The 16,700-nt window shown below is 55.7% G+C and overlaps 4 protein-coding genes across 4 annotated transcripts; 2 read left to right on the top strand and 2 right to left on the bottom strand.

The window, feature by feature from the left end:
- Positions 1 to 517: 517 nt before the first annotated feature.
- Positions 518 to 4,176, top strand: QBC33DRAFT_448068 (protein JSN1; the record flags this gene model as incomplete). Its single annotated transcript, XM_060424455.1, has 2 exons — positions 518 to 768; positions 828 to 4,176. 2 exons carry the CDS (start codon positions 518 to 520, stop codon positions 4,174 to 4,176), a joined length of 3,600 nt encoding a protein of 1,199 aa, XP_060285597.1.
- Positions 4,177 to 5,866: 1,690 nt separating this feature from the next.
- Positions 5,867 to 10,892, bottom strand: QBC33DRAFT_353890 (transcriptional regulatory protein RCO1). Its single transcript, XM_060423859.1, has 7 exons — positions 10,621 to 10,892; positions 8,472 to 10,567; positions 8,108 to 8,201; positions 7,395 to 7,729; positions 6,877 to 7,323; positions 6,639 to 6,816; positions 5,867 to 6,568 (listed from the first exon to the last, which is right to left on the bottom strand). Exons 2-7 carry the CDS (start codon positions 10,502 to 10,504, stop codon positions 6,131 to 6,133), a joined length of 3,525 nt encoding a protein of 1,174 aa, XP_060285596.1. The 5' UTR covers positions 10,505 to 10,567; positions 10,621 to 10,892; the 3' UTR covers positions 5,867 to 6,130.
- Positions 10,893 to 11,411: 519 nt separating this feature from the next.
- QBC33DRAFT_618212 (peptidase M24, structural domain protein) lies at positions 11,412 to 13,350 on the bottom strand (the record flags this gene model as incomplete). Its single annotated transcript, XM_060432706.1, has 4 exons — positions 12,968 to 13,350; positions 12,591 to 12,779; positions 11,699 to 12,502; positions 11,412 to 11,644 (listed from the first exon to the last, which is right to left on the bottom strand). Exons 1-4 carry the CDS (start codon positions 12,990 to 12,992, stop codon positions 11,412 to 11,414), a joined length of 1,251 nt encoding a protein of 416 aa, XP_060285595.1. The 5' UTR covers positions 12,993 to 13,350.
- A 58-nt stretch (positions 13,351 to 13,408) lies between these two features.
- QBC33DRAFT_353791 (SNF5-like protein) lies at positions 13,409 to 16,205 on the top strand. Its single transcript, XM_060423858.1, has 2 exons — positions 13,409 to 15,487; positions 15,570 to 16,205. Exons 1-2 carry the CDS (start codon positions 13,619 to 13,621, stop codon positions 15,942 to 15,944), a joined length of 2,244 nt encoding a protein of 747 aa, XP_060285594.1. The 5' UTR covers positions 13,409 to 13,618; the 3' UTR covers positions 15,945 to 16,205.
- The last annotated feature ends 495 nt before the right edge of the window (positions 16,206 to 16,700 follow it).

Genomic DNA, 16,700 nt, shown 5'->3' with positions numbered 1-16,700 from the left:
AGCCGCCCAGGTCGAGCCCGCAACCGAAAACGAAAAAAGTCAAGAGCGTCGGCGACCACCGGTTGAGAGCGATAACACCTGTGGACTGCCCCTTGCCTGCCATTCCTTGCTCGACTACACGACTCTCTCGGCGCACCGTCTGACGACCTTTTATTCTAAGCCATTGAGGAGAAGTCTTCGAGGTTCTCCTCACTTCAACCTTTGTTGTAATAGACCTTTCTCCCCCCCCAGCCTGACTATTCATTCGAGCATCGCTCCTTCGACCCATTATCTGTTACCCCTTGCCGCTTAATTGGACAAGCTTGAGGCCGTTCGCGATTCCATCTCTTGCCGTTTCCACTCAGTGCGCAAACCCGCTAGCAGGACATCGGTTCTCCATCTCGAATACCAGCCTTCGTCGTACCGCCGGCCCCTCGGATACACTCTCCACCAGATAGGGTGATATTACATGCTTCATCTGAAGAAAAAGTGATATCTCCTGGCTATATCTGATGAGGGTCGGATAAGATAATCAATAATGTCAACTGCTAGACCAAACGAACACCTGACAATTGGCTATCCCCCTCAGACTGCCGCCGGTCAGAATCGTTCCACCTCGCCCACGGCGAGTTCATCTCCTCTAGATCCCTCTTCCGGAGGCATTGCCAGATCCCCTTTCGGTCTACCACCGGGCCTTAATCCTCCTAACAAGATGTCCGGTGCCTCTCGTTCCGGTGCTGGCTCTCCGTCGCACGACATGGGTGCTTCCAGCAGGCTCTTCTCGAAAAGGTATGCTCCGATCCGAACTATTTTCTCGCCTTTCCACAGCTAAACCCGCTATCTTGCAGGGCCAGAGAAATCCAAGCCCAGGAAGGCGTTCCAGGCATCCCTGTGAACCCTTGGGGCGGACCGCCGACTAGCGGGAACTCGACGCCCCTCCGTGAGAACATCCCAGAGTCGCCGACCGATGGCTTTCCCGACTTTGCCCAATTACCTTCAACCGACAGTTTGCCACATACTCGCCGTGCCCGTGCCGGCACAGTGCCGTCCAGATTCTCCCCGGGCGGCGCTGCCAATGGATTGCTCAGCATTCCGACCCTGGCCTCCAAGACCTCCAGACCCTCCCCATCCCACACCCCATTCAAGTCTCCTTCGCCTGGGCTTGAGCCATCCGATAATATTTCCGGCTCCTCGACTCTGCTCTCAAGGTTGCGAGCTGGTTCAATGCCTCAGCGGAGCCCCTTTGGCCACACCCCCACCTCCAACTCGCCGTTCGGCCCCTCCATCTTCAGCAGCTGGAACCCAACCGGTCGCGAACGAGGATCCACCTTGGCCAGCATCGCCAGCATCGGCTCTAATGGCCCCAGTTCACCTACCCAGTCCCATTTCTCGCGGGAGGGAACTGGAGAAAACGATGTCCACATGCGGACACTCGACTATCTGGGTCTAGCGGAGACGCCGCAACCCCCGAGAGCCCAGCTAGCCACCCCTTACATCCCGAACTATGCCGACTTTACAAAGGCAGCAAACCGGTTCCGGTCTTATTCTGTGAATAACAAGGATAAATACGCAGATGAGGAGGAAGCCGAGTATAACGAGCACGGTATCTCTATGATGGAGAACCAATATGCGCACCTCCAGGATCAACTCGCAGCGACAAACGCTGCTATCCACAACCACAACCTCGCCGTTCATGCACTGGCAAGTCAAGCTGCCGTAAACCGGCCACGAGCGCGGACTGCTGGCGTGTTGGACACACCCCCGTCGCGCGTCCTCCGAAGCTACTACCCAACGCCTTCGAGGCTCGACAGTTCCATCACGGCCGCCGAGATTCGACTGCCCGACGAGAAGGAATATGAGGAGCTCCCACAAGCCGTGGCCGCCATGTCCCTCGGCAGGTCAAACAGTCGCAACAACGGCTTGCTCGGCGTGGAGGAGCAAGGACTGGAAGGACCGACCAGCGCCCTGTGGCTCGGAAGCATCCCGACATCAACCACGACGTCGACCCTGACGGAGATGTTCAAATCTTATGGCCCGATCCTCTCTGCCAGGGTACTCACCCACAAAAACTGTGGCTTCGTTAACTTTGAGAGGCTTGACAGTGCCATGTCGGCCAAGGCAAGCATGAATGGCAAGGAAATCTTTCCAGGCGCGGGTCCCATTCGTATCAATTTCGCAAAACCTCCTTCTGCATCGAACACTCCAGGACACGACGGAGCATTCCCCTCGCCGAGTCCCGATCCGTTCTCCAAGGGCTATGATGGCGCGAAGCCTAGTGCGACTGGAGCTGGCGGCATTGGCGAGGGCGCATCGACGTTGGTCGGGACCAGCTCCACGCCAACTGTCCCCCCACTGCATGAGATGACGGCGGATATAATGGAAATCGTCAAGCAATTTGGAGCCACGGATGAGGAAAGATATCGGATTTCCATGACTCTCCAGAAGGCAATTCAGTATAATGGCTTTGCCGACGAGATCCCACCTATTAAGGAGCCTGCCCATACCAGGATCTACGATGCCCCTAAGCTGCGCGACATTCGCAAGCGGATCGACAACCAGACCTTGTCTCAGGCGGAGATCGAGAACATTGCCGTTGACATGCTCCCGGAGATTGCCGAGCTCGCGTCGGACTATCTTGGGAACACGGTGGTACAGAAGCTCTTTGAGCACTGCTCCGACGATCTTCGAGACTCCATGCTTGAGGAGATTGCGCCACACATGGCAGAGATTGGCGTGCACAAGAATGGTACCTGGGCTGCACAGAAGATCATTGACGTTTGCAAGACTCCGCATCAGATGACACTGATCGTGGATCACCTGCGGCCATATGCCGTCCCCCTATACCTCGACCAATACGGCAACTATGTCTTGCAGGGCTGCCTGAAGTTTGGGTCACCCTACAATGACTTCATCTTTGAGTCTATGCTGAGCAAGATGTGGGAGGTCGCACAGGGCCGCTATGGTGCTCGTGCCATGCGAGCATGCCTCGAGAGCCACCATGCCACCAAGGACCAACAGCGGATCCTGGCCGCGGCAATTGCCCTGCACAGCGTGCAACTTGCCACCAACGCGAACGGGGCGCTGCTCCTCACCTGGTTCCTCGACACTTGCACTTTCCCGCACCGCCGGACTGTGCTGTCGCCTCAGCTGGTGCCATACCTCGTCCACTTGTGCACTCACAAGGTCGCCTACCTTACGGTGTTGAAGGTCATCAACCAGAAGGCGGAGGGTGATGCGAGGGACAACGTGCTCAGGGCACTCTTCTTCACCCAGAACGACCACATCTTGGAGGCCATTCTCAGTGACCACGCCTGCGGCGCCACCTTGATCTTCAAGGTGCTGACGACCCCTTTCTTCGATGAGGCTATTCGAGGCCAGGTCATCGAGACGGTAAAGAATGTGTTGCTTCGGATCAAGGCCCAACCTGGACAGGGGTATAAGCGGCTGATGGACGAGGTTGGCCTTTCAACTCGGAGTGGTGGTGGTGGTGGCGGCGGCGGCGGTAGCTCGCGAGAGCATGGAAGCAACCCGAACGAGCGACAACGTCCGACGTCACGGCAAGCCAACTTGAACCCTCAACAACATCAGCAGCAGCAGCAGCAGCAAGCTGTTCAAGTGCAACAGCAGCAGCAGCATCAAGCCGCCCAGTTCCCTTCCAACGGCAGCCAGTTCTATAACCCCCTCAATCCGGCCGTCAACGTGTCAAATTTCGAGATGGGCTTTGGCATCCCGCGAAGCGAGAGCGTTGAACCTCAGCTGCCGCAACAGTTCCCAGGCTTCGGACCCCAAGGGCCTCTGTTTAATGCCTCGAGCTCCCCTCTCCCGCCCGCTACCATTCAACAAATGCAGTTCCAGCAGAGCATGATGTCCCGCGCCACACCTCCGATAAGCAACTACTTCCCCGCAATGCAGGCGGGTTATGGTGGCTTCAACAGCCCAAGCCAGCCGGTCGAGCATTATCGGAGCCAGAACCTCGCAAATGGCAGTCCGATCCAGCCGCCCGGCGCGCACATCCCCAACATGCCGGCTGGGCAGGCTCCCTACGGAGCTCCCAATTTCGGAATGGGCATGGGCATTGGAGGCTTTGGATATGGGGGCATGGGTGGAATGCAGAACGTGCCATACATGCAGGAGCAGGTCAACACCAGACGAGGACGTGTAGGTCGCAGCCCGCAGCCCGAGAGACAAATGCGCTAGGAGGGAGGCTGATCTTCCATTGCTTCGTCGCTTCGAAAAATACAGAGATGAATCTGAAACCGGGGATTTGACGAAACCACTCGCTTCCACCACATCGTTCCAGAGATTACATTCCCATTCTACCTAGAGAGATGTCTTCTTCATTGTACGATATTTTCAACCGGCTTCTCAGGAGCTTGGTTCAAGTGATGACCTTGTACAGGATCCCGAAGCTTCACCCATGCAGATATTATTTAGAGCTTGGGACTCTTGAGGGGGTTTGTTACTACCCCGGACCTAGTGGAGAGCTACCTACACACCTAGCTAGCTCCTCGATCTTCAGGCGTTGGATTTTTTTATTTTTGTTTTTGGCTTTCCCGGTTCGGAAACCATCCGCTCGTTGTTTCCGCGTCGGTACCATATCTTCTCTCTGCTCGACTTTCTTGTTGACCAGGACGGCTACGGTATATAGACCTTCGTTTCCCTCCCTTTTCTAGGTTCCTCCGTGCGGCTGGCCAGAGGGGGAAGAAAGGAGGAGAAAAATGCATCCCAAAAGGGGGGGTCTTTCTCGGGAGCAAAGAAGGGAACCTTGGGAAGGCGATTCTCGGCCAGGCCTGTGCGTATAACGATTTCCTTTCTTGTGGATGAGGTTTTGGTTCGGCCAAAAGAAAAAAAATCCTGCAACAGAGGCAGGATGGCCTGTCTCGGTACCTCCCTCCGCCCAACGGTATCTGGGCGGGCGACTTGGGGCAGGGAGATGGGACTAGGCTAAGAATAGGGAAGGGGGTCCCTATTATTCTCTTCTCTAGGGACTCGGGCAGGGTCTCATTCTTTGTGCCGGCCGAACAGTGAGCTGTTTTGGGGAGTAGGATGGGGGGAGGTGTAAGAGGGGAGAGAGAGCTCTTCCATTCTGACCTCCCCACCTCCCCTCACAAACAAACCTTCTTTGCTTGCCGTGCCATTTCAAAAGGTTACGAAGATCATTGCGCGGCAGTACTTATACTTTTAGACATGAATTACAGAGACATAAAAGAAACACCTGGAAAGGATCCCAAATTACTTGATCACATCACTATCATTGTATCATGCTTGGGAAAATTGTGTGGATTTCAGAGTTTCTTGTTTGTGTAGGTAGTCGAAAGCTGCCATTATCTCCCAATTGCTTGCCTCTGGCAAGCAGGAGGTGGCCTTTCTCTTTCCCAATTGCTCCCCAAAAGGGGCGAGCAGGAGGTGGCGCACTTGGTCCCCGTTGACCGCCATCTGATCCTATTCCTACATGTACAGACCGAATCCTATCCGAGCCAAAAGAGGCTGCTGTCCCCCCCCCCTTCCCGCCGACCCTGTATTGCCGCCCGAGCAAAAGCTAAGAGGGCTTCTTTCGCAGAAATAGTCCTGGAAAGCCACCGAGATGGGTGGGGAGGGGGAAAAAAAAGCAAAGGGAAAGCCATGTAAGCGGGAGGTTTCCCAGCAAAGAAAAAGGAAAACGAGGAAAACAAAGGCCGAAAAAAAAGCAATTCAATCTAAAAAGATCCGCTCCCATTAGCTGCGCCCTTCCTTGTGTCTACTCTCCTCATTCACGTTCCGAAAACAAAGAAATCAAATTTGTGAATGAGGGAGGAAAAAGGGGGAAAAGGAAAAGAAATTAAAAGAAAGACGTCTCTCGCAAAATTTGTACATGGCCTGGCATAATTCCCCCCCTGATAATGTTGGAAGGGATATATAGAGAGAGGCAGTGTCCGTCGTAAAAACAGGAGGAAGAAGGGACCCTGCTAACTCTCTTGACGGAAAGCAAAATTTCCTGCTTCCCTGTCTGGAAATGCAACGCTAATTCTATGATGCAGGCGATCGACGTGTATTGTTTGGGGTGTCGTGAACCGGGGTTGAGGGATTAATGCGAGGATGGGGACGAAGATGGCGGGGGATATGGGGGGGGGGAGGAGCGGGCAGTGGGCCGGTTCCACTGATGTCCCATCGCTTAATCCTCGACGGCGGTTTGGTCATCACTTGGGGGTTCCAAGGCGACGTCTCCGTCCCGAGACATCATATCGTTGATGGGTGTCTGGGGCAAGGCCACGTCGTTGGAGGCTTTTTCCTCCTTCGGCTGAGTGCCGGTGGTGACGTATTCGGTTGCCGCAGGGGAAGGGAGGTTCTTATCGTGAGCTCCAGAGGCGGTATGCTCGGACTCGACTTGTGTTGCCTCCGAGTTTACCGCGGTAGCATCACCCTCGGCAGGCGAGGCGTGCTGCTCCTCGGCCGGGGGAAGAAGCGCGCCCCTGATACGGCTCGTCATTTGTTCTATCTGAGCAAGCATGGCGTGAAGGCTCTGTCTATCAAATCGATCCAGGTTGTTGTTTTCGATTCGATCGGGATTTCCACGGGCAATGAGCGAGACCACAGCTGGATCGGCCTCAGCCTGCGATAAATGTCAGATTAATAGGTCGAGGCAAAACGGGAGAGGAGGGAAAATGAGAGAGAGATCTTACCAGGAGGGCGTCAACCAGGGTGTTAACACCGGTGGAGCTCTGGCTACTAAGCCGGGCGAGGTTGAGAGCAGCTTGTTGTTCTTCTAGGCTGCGGCTGGCAAGGGGTAAGGGCGTGGGTGCTCGCGGAATGCTGGCCGCAAGCGGCGCGATAGGTTTGCCTTTGCGGTTCTCACGAGCCCTGCGACTGGTTTGTCAGCAATCACGACAGATGGCGCGGGTAGATGATCCAAAAACTTACCGTGAGAAGAAATCGAGCTTGATGCCTGTCTCGGGTAGCCGATAAGTTTTGCCAAAGGTGTTTACGTCCTTCCAGCCGCTCTCGTCTTCGCTCTCTTCGGGCTCAATTTCGATAAAGCCATTGTTGACGTTTCCACGTGAAAAGATGGGGCTTATAGCCGGAGCATGCTTGATCTTGCGGAACTTGTGGGCTGGGCCAAGAGCCCCAGGGAACTTGGCGAGAATGTCATCTACGTGACAAGGGCAACGCCAGGTGCGGAGCACGGGTGGGTTAGCCATGGGCGGATCAAGGCAATCGAGGTGCCACCAAAGAGGGCAGTGACTGCAGGGAATGATGGCTCGGTTGTCCGACGTTGCCTTCTGGCAGGCGTGGCAGAGGGCGGCGCCACCATCGTTATCCCGCAGCCTGAAAAAGTCGGGAACCTGGTCCTCATCGCTCTTCCTCTTCCTGCAATGTGTGTCAGCCCGGTCTGTAAACAAGACACGTGAGGCGGGAATAACGGGGATCATCAAACTAACCGGGTCACCTTTGGCACAGGCACAATCTCCTCATATTCTCCATCGACGCCGGTTCGTGCACCGTCAAAATACTCGCGAACAGAGCCGGGGAGGCGGAAGGCGCTCGAGTTCTTCGCATCGAGAGTTTCCAGGAGAGTGCCGAAGGCACCAGAGTGAGCGGGAAAGCTGGCGGGGTCGCGGGTGCTCCGACACACATTGCAGAACCACTCGGCAGGCATCCGGTCCTCGATAAGAGGTGGGTCGACGCAGCTCAGATGGAATGAACGTGTGCAGCCGTCGCAGCATACCAGATCACCATTTCCGCCACAAGATGAGCAGTAGTCATCGTTGTCGTCCTGAGGAAGGCCAAGATGTCAGTGGCGAACTCACAGGGAGCCACACTGGCTTGTGCGGGATAATTCGGCAAAAAAAGGGAAGGAAATGACAGAGATCCTTGACTGCCACTAAGGATGGCCGGGCAGCCGGCAGCTGGTGGGACTGGGCACATTTGGGGAGGGCTTTTTTTTTCGGTTTTGGGGCGACCGGAAGTGGGCTTTTTCTTTTTTTTTTTGCCTTGGGAGAAATGGACCTAGGCTTCGGGCCACCAGGGCGAGCGAGATAACTGCGCTTGCAGCTTCGCATGTCCCAGTTATGCCCCGATGATGGAAGTAGATGCCCGTGATGGATGCCCTGTCCTGGTGGACTTCTTCGAGAGTGCTCGGTGTCAATCTTACCTCTTTGGTGGCTGTGCCGTTGGCCATCGGGCTGCTTCTCTCTCCGCTGGCGCGAGGGATTCCGGCAGATGTGCCTGTTTTCTTCTTCATGGGCCTAGATGGAGAGGTGGGATAATTAGCAGGGACGATCAATTTGCAAGATTGTTGTTATATTGCTTTTGTCGTGGACTTGGACGAGGTGAAAATTTGGGGACAGGTGAATGAGCATGGCTTGGCCTTGTCACATCACTCTTTCACCAGAAAAGCGTCCGCCTGCAAGACCGATCGTGGCAAGCGGGGACTGAACAATAGCCAATAGACTGGGACTGAACAATAGACCGAGGAACAATAGGAGGGACAGAAACAAGAGGTAGAGAGAACTCACGAAGACTTGACTCGGAGGCCGGTCCTCGTCTTCTTTGCTGGCCGTAATGCAGGAGTGCCAGCCCGAGAATTCGCGGCGGTAGAAGCAGCCTCGGATTGGGGGAACTGCGCAGTGGCGGGAGACACCGGCCCGTCCATCTCGTCGTGGGATCGCTTGCGGGAAGATCGTGTGCTCCTCAAGTTCAGGCCCGCGGCCGATGAGCTCGTTGCCGGGAGCGATGTACGAGCTCGCGTAGTGGAACGAGGTGCATCGGTGGGACGCGGCGCATCAGTGGCAGGAATTCGCAGACGAGGCATCTGCGGGCGAGACACGTCTGGGCGAAGTGCCTCTCTCGGGGTCCCTTCCCGGCTGTAGCTCTCCGGTACGGGCCCCGAGCCATTGGTGACATTTCTGGCCTTCAGTTTCAAACGCAGCTTCGCGTCGTTTTCATCAAGAGTCCCAACCTTGCTTGGGAAGATAGGACCGCGGGCCGGTTTCTGAGTGCCCTTCTTGGATGACAGGTTGGGGAAGAGAGGAGGCTCAACTGCGGCAGGCATGCTGGGGGTGGCAGCTGTGGCGGAAGAAGAACGTTGCTGCTGGCGGCGCGTGGTAATAGTGGTGGTTGCGGCAGTAGTGGTAGTGGAAGAAGAGGCAGCTTGGGGGGTGGGTGACACGTTCTCAGTCTTTTTTGCTTGGTTGGATCGCCGTCGGCCCACGATTGGCTGGGGCGCGGGGGTGGGCACATTGTTGCTGGTCTCGGCAGCTGGGCTCGCCCGCGAGGGTGGCACATCAAAGATGTCGCCGTGCTCAATACTATCTGGTGGGGTCATGGAGCGGGCTGAAGAGAGTGATGACGAGCTAGAGCCTGAATTGGCCCGGGTCTTGCGCGGTGTCGCTGTCTTGGCCGTGCCGTTCATTCCGTTGGCCGCCGTTTTGGAAGCCATCTTGGAAGGTGAGTCAGGATGCTTGGCTGACCGGCGATTCATCCTCAGCTGAGAGTCGCCCGGGTGCACTTGGTGGCCGAGGTTTTGATCAGCTTCTTGATCAGGTTGTTTTTGATCACCATCAACTTCTTCAAGGTTGGGCAATTCAAGCCGGACTAGATCCGAGTATGGCGCTCGCTTCGGCTTGTGGGGGATGAAGCGATTGTTTGTTGAGGGAGGGACGAAGTAGTAGCAGCCTTTGTTGTCTTTCTTGCCTTCCTTTTTTTTCTCGTGGACAAGGCGGGCAAATTCTTCGAGGGTGCCAGGGTCAGCGGTTTGCGAATAGACCTCTTCGACCATTGTGAGAAACTCGGGATTTGATGAATTTTCGTCATACAGGGTCCTCAGGGCCCAGGCTGTGGGGTATCGGAAGTGCTTGAGTGCTTCATCCACCGCATGCTCGACCACTTTGTCAGCAGCCTCTTTTATATCAGAAGCCCGTGATGCCCCGGATGTGCTTGTCGGCTGTAGAGGAGAAGATACGGAGCCTGATCTCCCAGCACTGGCCCGAGGCACCAAGCTCCGCCGTGCAAGACTCTTGTAGCCTGACGAGGCTGTTGCTCCTGCCCTGGTCGGAGCCCAATCCTCATCATCGTCAGCCTCACGCGAAGTGAGGGACCGCCGGGAAGCTAAAGCTGCAGAAGGTGGAGGTGGAATCCCCTCCTCTGCTTCCTCGTCGCCATCACCCTCGCCCTCTTCCTCCTCTGTATCATCATCCTCTGCAGGATCATTTGTCGGGGCTGTAGGGGGGATGCTGCTGGGAACAGGCCGCTTTAGGACAATCTTCCGAGGTGGTGTAGGCTCCGCAGGTGTGACAGCTTTCTTAAAGATGCCCACCTTTGGCATGGTGCCCAGTGGTGCCATTCCTTCGACCACTCCGTGCCGCACCAATCCTGCGTCCTGGTAGCTCGGTCGGACCTGAACAGGAGGCTCCAACCACCTCTGCATAAATGTCTTCTGATCGTCTGCGCCCGTGCTCTTGACAGCTGGTGTACTCGAGCCACCGTTTGATCCTGCCTGTTGTGGGCTTGAAATTCGCGATCGCGTGGCTCTGGTGTTGGAGGAGATCATGGCGCTGACAGGAGAGTTCGCCCCCTTCTGCCTTGTCTGCGCCAGTGCTCCTGGTTTTTTCCCCTGCGCGGTGAGTTAGCATGTGCAAAAAAGACAGCGGGCAGGGTATTCTTTACTTGTCTGTAAATTTAGACCATAGATCAATCCTAGGATTGGGGAATATTTCGCGTTTTGCAAGGTTTTACGCGTGGTGATGGCAGGTCGAGGGAGGAGGGTGAAAAGGGTGAAGGAGGGAAAGAGTCGAGAGCTTTCTCGGAGGTGACGGGCTCAACAGCCGACCAGGGGTGCCAACACTTAATGCTCCACGCAATGTCTCCCGTCCCTTCGTCAACACATGCACTCACACCGAAGGGCATAAAAAGTGAATTTTCTCGGGATTCTGGATCAAAGACCCTTCAAGGCCCAAGGCTTGGTGAATTGAAGCTTGTTTGGATCTGCGGAGAATTAACATTCACTGCCATTCAGGGGGTAAGACCTGTCGCGCCCGCCCTCTCGACGCGTGCCATCCCCGATTTATTCACCCCCCTCCCCAAAACCCAAACACACATATCCCGTGACCCTGCTGCCTGTCTGGCACCATTCTCACACCCATATATCACTTGAACACTCGATGCACTCTTGCCAACTTGCTAATGTCTGCACTGGAATGTTTTTCTTCTTCCTAATCCTAAGAACTTGCTTTTAGGGGGCTCAGGTTCTGATAGACAGGGGTCATGAATATGAATGCTTCCGATCCTTGACCCGCCCCTTGGCAACTCTTCATCTCCCTATGCTGCCAGAGCCCCAAACTCAAGGAGTTGGCCCTCCAGCAGCATCAGAGATACAATTTGGAAGCAACACACCAAAGTTTCACTGTTGATTTGCCTTTTTGCAAACCCAACAGATTGTGCAGACATGAGTGTCATGTTTACTCATCATCGCTGTCCTCCTCCTCATCCTCAGACTCCTCCTTGGCTGCTGCTGCTGCCTTCTTGGGCCCCTTCTTCTTCTTCTTGTTCTTGTTCTTACCTGTGTTTCTGGACAGCGGTTGCTCCAAGATCTTAAGAACCTCCTCATCGGTGATCTTCTTATCCGTCTTGAGCTTGCTCAGATCCAAGGCTGGCGGCCCACCAAGCTTGGTAATGCCATTCTTTGTGATGGCTGCAGACAGATGTTAGCACAAGCCCTTTTGTGTGTGGTCTCTGCATCTCTTACCAATTGTAGTCAGCAGTCTGGCAACTGGAGCACCGTCCTTGTCCCCAACCACCTCATACTGGCGGAATACATTGCCTCGGACACATTCAACAACTCCAGACTTGGCATCTCTCTCATCCTCCAGCTGTCTCAAGCTGAAGGGGAAGGTCCCAAACTTCTTCTGAACCTCAGAGAGGATCTTCCTAGAGGTCGGTCGCTTGAGCCCATAGGTCTGGAGAGTGCGGCGGTGAAGGGTGGCTCTCTGGTCGAGCTGCTTGACCTTTCCAGAGCCCAGACTGACTCCCATCTCTACACCCCACACTTCCCCCACCTCGGGAACCCCCTCTCCCTTGGTCCCCTCGCCAGGGGCTATGACGATCTTCTTCTTGCCCTCGATCTCGTTGCGCTCAAACAGCCATGAGGTGGTGCTCTCAACCAGGTTGCAGTCATAAGCCTTGACTACCTTCTCCAGGAGGCTGGTGATCTTGGCCTGCGAAGGAGCCTTCGCCGCCGCTGCCTTGGCCTTCTCCTGGTCTGTCCCACTAGCCAACAGTCCGGGAGGGACCATTAGCCGCAGGAGGAGCTCATTGGCATAGTGGGTAGCCAGTAACAGGTCAGCTGGCTTGCCCGAGACAACTTCCTCAGCCTTGTCGACAAGGACCGTGTTGCAGATGATTGAGCCAAACCCATCGATCTGGGCTCCAAGCTGGATCTTGACCGGCTCACCCGGTTGGAGCTCTACTGACGCCTCATTCTCGTCCGTGCTCAGGGGCGTGTAGGGGGTGACAAAGGAGGTCGGCGAGACGGTGGTGGGGTGGGAGAAGCCTGATGTGGGAGCAAGTCTTGTCAGCAAACTCGCCTTGGGACGACTGGAGCTTCCAGGGTTGAGCTCCCGAGTTGGCCTAGTACTCACCCTTCGTGACTTTCTTTCCGCGGAAGACCTTGGAAACCTCCTCCTCAAGCAACTTGTCACCCTTCTCACAGATGGTGACAATCTTCTCGCCAGCAACACAGAGCTTGGAAACCTCGGCGAGGACCTTCTCCGAGATCTGGGCGGCAGTCTTGTACTTGGTGAGAGTGTCGGGGTTGTTGAGGGTGTAGTCTGCGATCTGCATCAGTAATTGGTCCTCTTTTCCAATATTGGCCATCTTGTCGAGTCTTCTTCAAGGCATAGGGAGCCAGTTGAGTGGTGGGGGAACTGGGCAGGGAAGCAAGGTGGGGTTATGGCAAGCTTGGACGGGGATGGAGGGGAGGGAAGGGAAGGAGCAAGCAACAAGGAACATGTCTAACCGGCCTCTCTCTCGTCGGTCGCCATGGTGGGCTATGTCTGTATTGGTAAAAGTGACTGGTGGAAAGGCTCGAAAACTGAATTCTGGAATTCAACGTTGGGAAATGTCAACAAGAGGGGGAGGGGTGCAAAGTGGGATGTTTGGGTTTTTGACCTGTTTGGCAGCTATTTCGAGGGCGGGGTTGGCGGGTTCTGTGTGTTCCATCATACGTGTAGATGCAGCTTGATTATCAGGTAGGTACCCAAGTACCTAAGTCCCCACCTGGGCACTCATACACATCTGGATCTTAGTATTATGGAATCCACAAAGTCTGGATGTAGCCTGTCGTTGGTACGTTGAATACTGGGCCAGTGGGTCCACAACATAGTCGCGTGAGGGCGTGTCTGTCATGTACCAAGTACCTAGTACCTCTGTCCCCTGGCCACAGTCTAACTTCGACAAATTCAAGTCCCTAATTGGCCCAAACTTTCAGTCGCGCCTCGCCATTTCGCCCTCGCCCAGCGGTCGAACATTTAGCAGCCTTCCACAAAGCCAAGCATCCCAGATCGCATCGAATCTAGCCGCAAACTCGTCCCTCCATCTCTCAGATCTGGCATAGTCGGCCTAGTTCACTACAGTCATTGCTTTTGTTGGGCTGTATATCTCTTCCGCCATGGCGGCCACCCCGGCGATGGCCACCGCTGGCCCGTCAAGCGATGCTCCTGGATCTGCTTCTCCAGTCGCGACTTCAACTTCCAATGCGCCATCTCCCACACCCAAGTCAGCGACACTCGAGCCCGGTGGTCGTGACAAGGAGTCATTCAACAAAGTCTTGGTTGACCAATACATCACCCGTGACTGGGTCCATTCTGCTGCCATTCACGATGCTCAGGCCCAGCTCCAGGGGAGGATAAAGAACACCCTTGCCAAGATCTCCGAGTACAAGAGTCGTCACGCTCCAGGGCCAGACTTCCGCCTCTACCACAGTGTTATTTTTGGGGAAGGCTACAGGGGCTATGGCAATGGATGCACCGATATGAAATGGCATAGTCAAATCGTGTATCCTCAACAGAAATGGCTCGAGCGGCCGGGGAAGAGATCGACGCCGCCTTTGAGGTATAGTAGAAAGGATATGGCCAAGCAGGCCGAACAACACGAGGAGTTGGTACCTGTGAGGCTGGACATCGACTTTGACAAGATCAAGCTAAGAGATACCTTCACCTGGAATCTCCACGAGCGTCTGGTATCCCCCGAGCTATTTGCAGCACAGCTGGTCGAGGACATGGGCCTGAAGCCGCCAATGGACAAGCCAGTCTACGATCAGGCTCTGGCCCAGATCCGCGAGCAGCTAACCGACTTCTACCCATTTGCCTATTCCGAAGAAGACGCTCTGGACCCGGAGCTGCCTTATTCTGCGTACAAGAACGACGAGATGAGGATACTGATCAAGCTCAACATAACCATCGGAGCACATACCTTGGTCGATCAGTTTGAATGGGAAATCAACAATCCTCTGAACTCCCCCGAAGAGTTTGCAGCAAGCATGGCTTGCGATCTGGCACTGTCTGGCGAATTTACCACCGCAATAGCTCATTGCATTCGAGAACAGACCCAGCTCTTCACACGCAGCCTCTACAGCGTGGGGCATCCCTTCGACGGGCGGCCGATCGAGGATCCTGATCTGACGACCGCCTTCCTCCCATCCCCATTGCCGAGCATCTTCCGACCTCAGCAGCAGGCCAAGGAATACGCACCATTCCTCTATGAGCTTACCGAGGCCGACCTCGAAAGGAACGAGACCATATTTTCCCGCGAACAGCGCAGACAGAAGAGGTCTGTCAATAGACGTGGTGGTCCCCAACTTCCGGACCTGAAGGAGAGGCAGAGGACGATTCGCACCCTCATCGTCTCGTCAGTACTGCCCGGTGCCGCTACAAACCTTGAAGAGAGCCGGCTTTACAAGCGTATCGGGGGCACGGCGAGTGGCCGAGGGAAGAGGACTGCCCGGGATGGCGAGATATCCGATTCCGAAGACAGCGATGATTCCGCTCCTGATTCTCCTGCTCTATCGCAACTTCAAGGCACTGCGCGGACTAGAGGCCTGCGCGGTGCCGCCACAGCTGCGGCTCAGCGGATGGCGAATATTGGCCGCTCCGAAACTCCAGAATCCAGTATTCATCATCATGAGACTAGGACATCTCGACGATTTGGCCGAGAGGCCACCCGCGAAGAAACGGAAGAGCCGCAACATCACATAGTCACTCTCAAGGTTAACCCAGGCAGGCTCAAGAAGCTACTCCGCGATCTGAAAATGAAGCAATTGTCTGGGTCTGGAGCTGCTACTCCGTCCGGTCAAGGTCACCCCAGAGCCTCGAGCGCATCAGCAACAGGTTCAATGGGGCCCCCGATCACCCCATCCTCCTCCAACCAAGCCCTACCCGCGAAATCGAACACTCCCTCTGGCCATGTCAACCGGGGACCCGAGACCGGCGCGCTACCGGCTCCACCGCCGCCTCCGCCTGGCCAGCGGCCTCCCCCAGTTGTAAGATATTATATCCCCTAGCTCCCCGCTCTGCACCCAAGGATCAGTCAACTAACATGCTCGCTTTCCCTACTTACCACAGCCCCCACCACCAGAGTGGCTGTCATCCTCTGTCGAGGCGTTACGCCGCAACTATCCCAAAGACTCTTTCGATGGAATTATGCGGTACTGCGCGGTCAACACCGAGACTGGAGCGGCTATGCCGGGTCCCCCTCCCGGTCAGCCCATTCCATCCAACATGCGGTTTATGTATCTGCCTAGGATTCGGTGTTATGACTGCCCAGGAAAAGTGTACACCCCAGGCCCCGACATGACCGTCACCAACTTCGAGGTCCACCTTAGGAACCGGGTCCACAGGGAGAAGGTCGACCAGCGGCTGACCCGGCTCGCTCGAGCCGCGTCCCAGGGATCGACGGGCGGGGCGGCAGCTTCGGCAGGCACGTCGAGTGCGTCGTAGGGCGGCCACTCGGCGATGCGTCCGCTGCCGACCAGATGGTCCAGTGGGCTGATGCTTCCCCCTCCGAATCCCTTTCGGCAAAACGGTAGGGCTGGAAATGTCTGGGCAGGTACTGGTAAGGAGGCTCCAACTCCTCCTCGTGTTTCTCATGGGCTTAATCCGGCTCGTGGGGTAAAGGTTCCGGCCTCGCTTCCGCCCTTGCGCAACGATACCCCAGTATCCCGGTACGCACTGCCGGTCCGTGGAATGCCGGTTAGGGCTCCAGCAGCCCAGCCCAAGAGACTTTCTGGCGGGAGCAAGGCTGCAGTTCCAGCAGCCCAAACGAAGGAACCGGCCAGTGGGAGCAAGGCTGCAGCTCCAACACCCCAAGCGAAGAAACCGGTTCAAGGGAAGGCTGTTCCGCGGAACAACATGGCCGGCAATATTGGAAAAGGCAAAGGGAAGGCCGTCGTGCCCAGACCTGTGGCTAGGGCGGCGGCGCCGTCGCCTGAGCCGCCGCCGCCGCCATCACCCTCGTCGTCTTCAGAGGCTAATGACCTCAAAGACGAGGATTACGTGGATAGTGACGACGACATGGACTAGGCGTTGATTGCTACGTTGGAGAAGGCACCAGCGTGGCCTTGGAAGCAGTTGTACATACGACGGTGCGGCTGTCTTGTGTTTTGTGTTTTGTGTCGAAAACAAGGCGTTAGAGGTTGAGAGGCAGGGGAGAAGGATTATCTCCTGCACCATGGACATTGGTTCCTGTGTTTAGTT

The sequence above is a fragment of the Phialemonium atrogriseum genome (assembly GCF_030411735.1).
Source record: "Phialemonium atrogriseum strain 8032-3 unplaced genomic scaffold QBC33scaffold_7, whole genome shotgun sequence".
Taxonomy (NCBI): Eukaryota; Fungi; Ascomycota; class Sordariomycetes; order Cephalothecales; family Cephalothecaceae; genus Phialemonium; species Phialemonium atrogriseum.
Note: the sequence above shows the minus strand (reverse complement) of the source record. Positions and strands in the feature narration are given on the sequence as shown.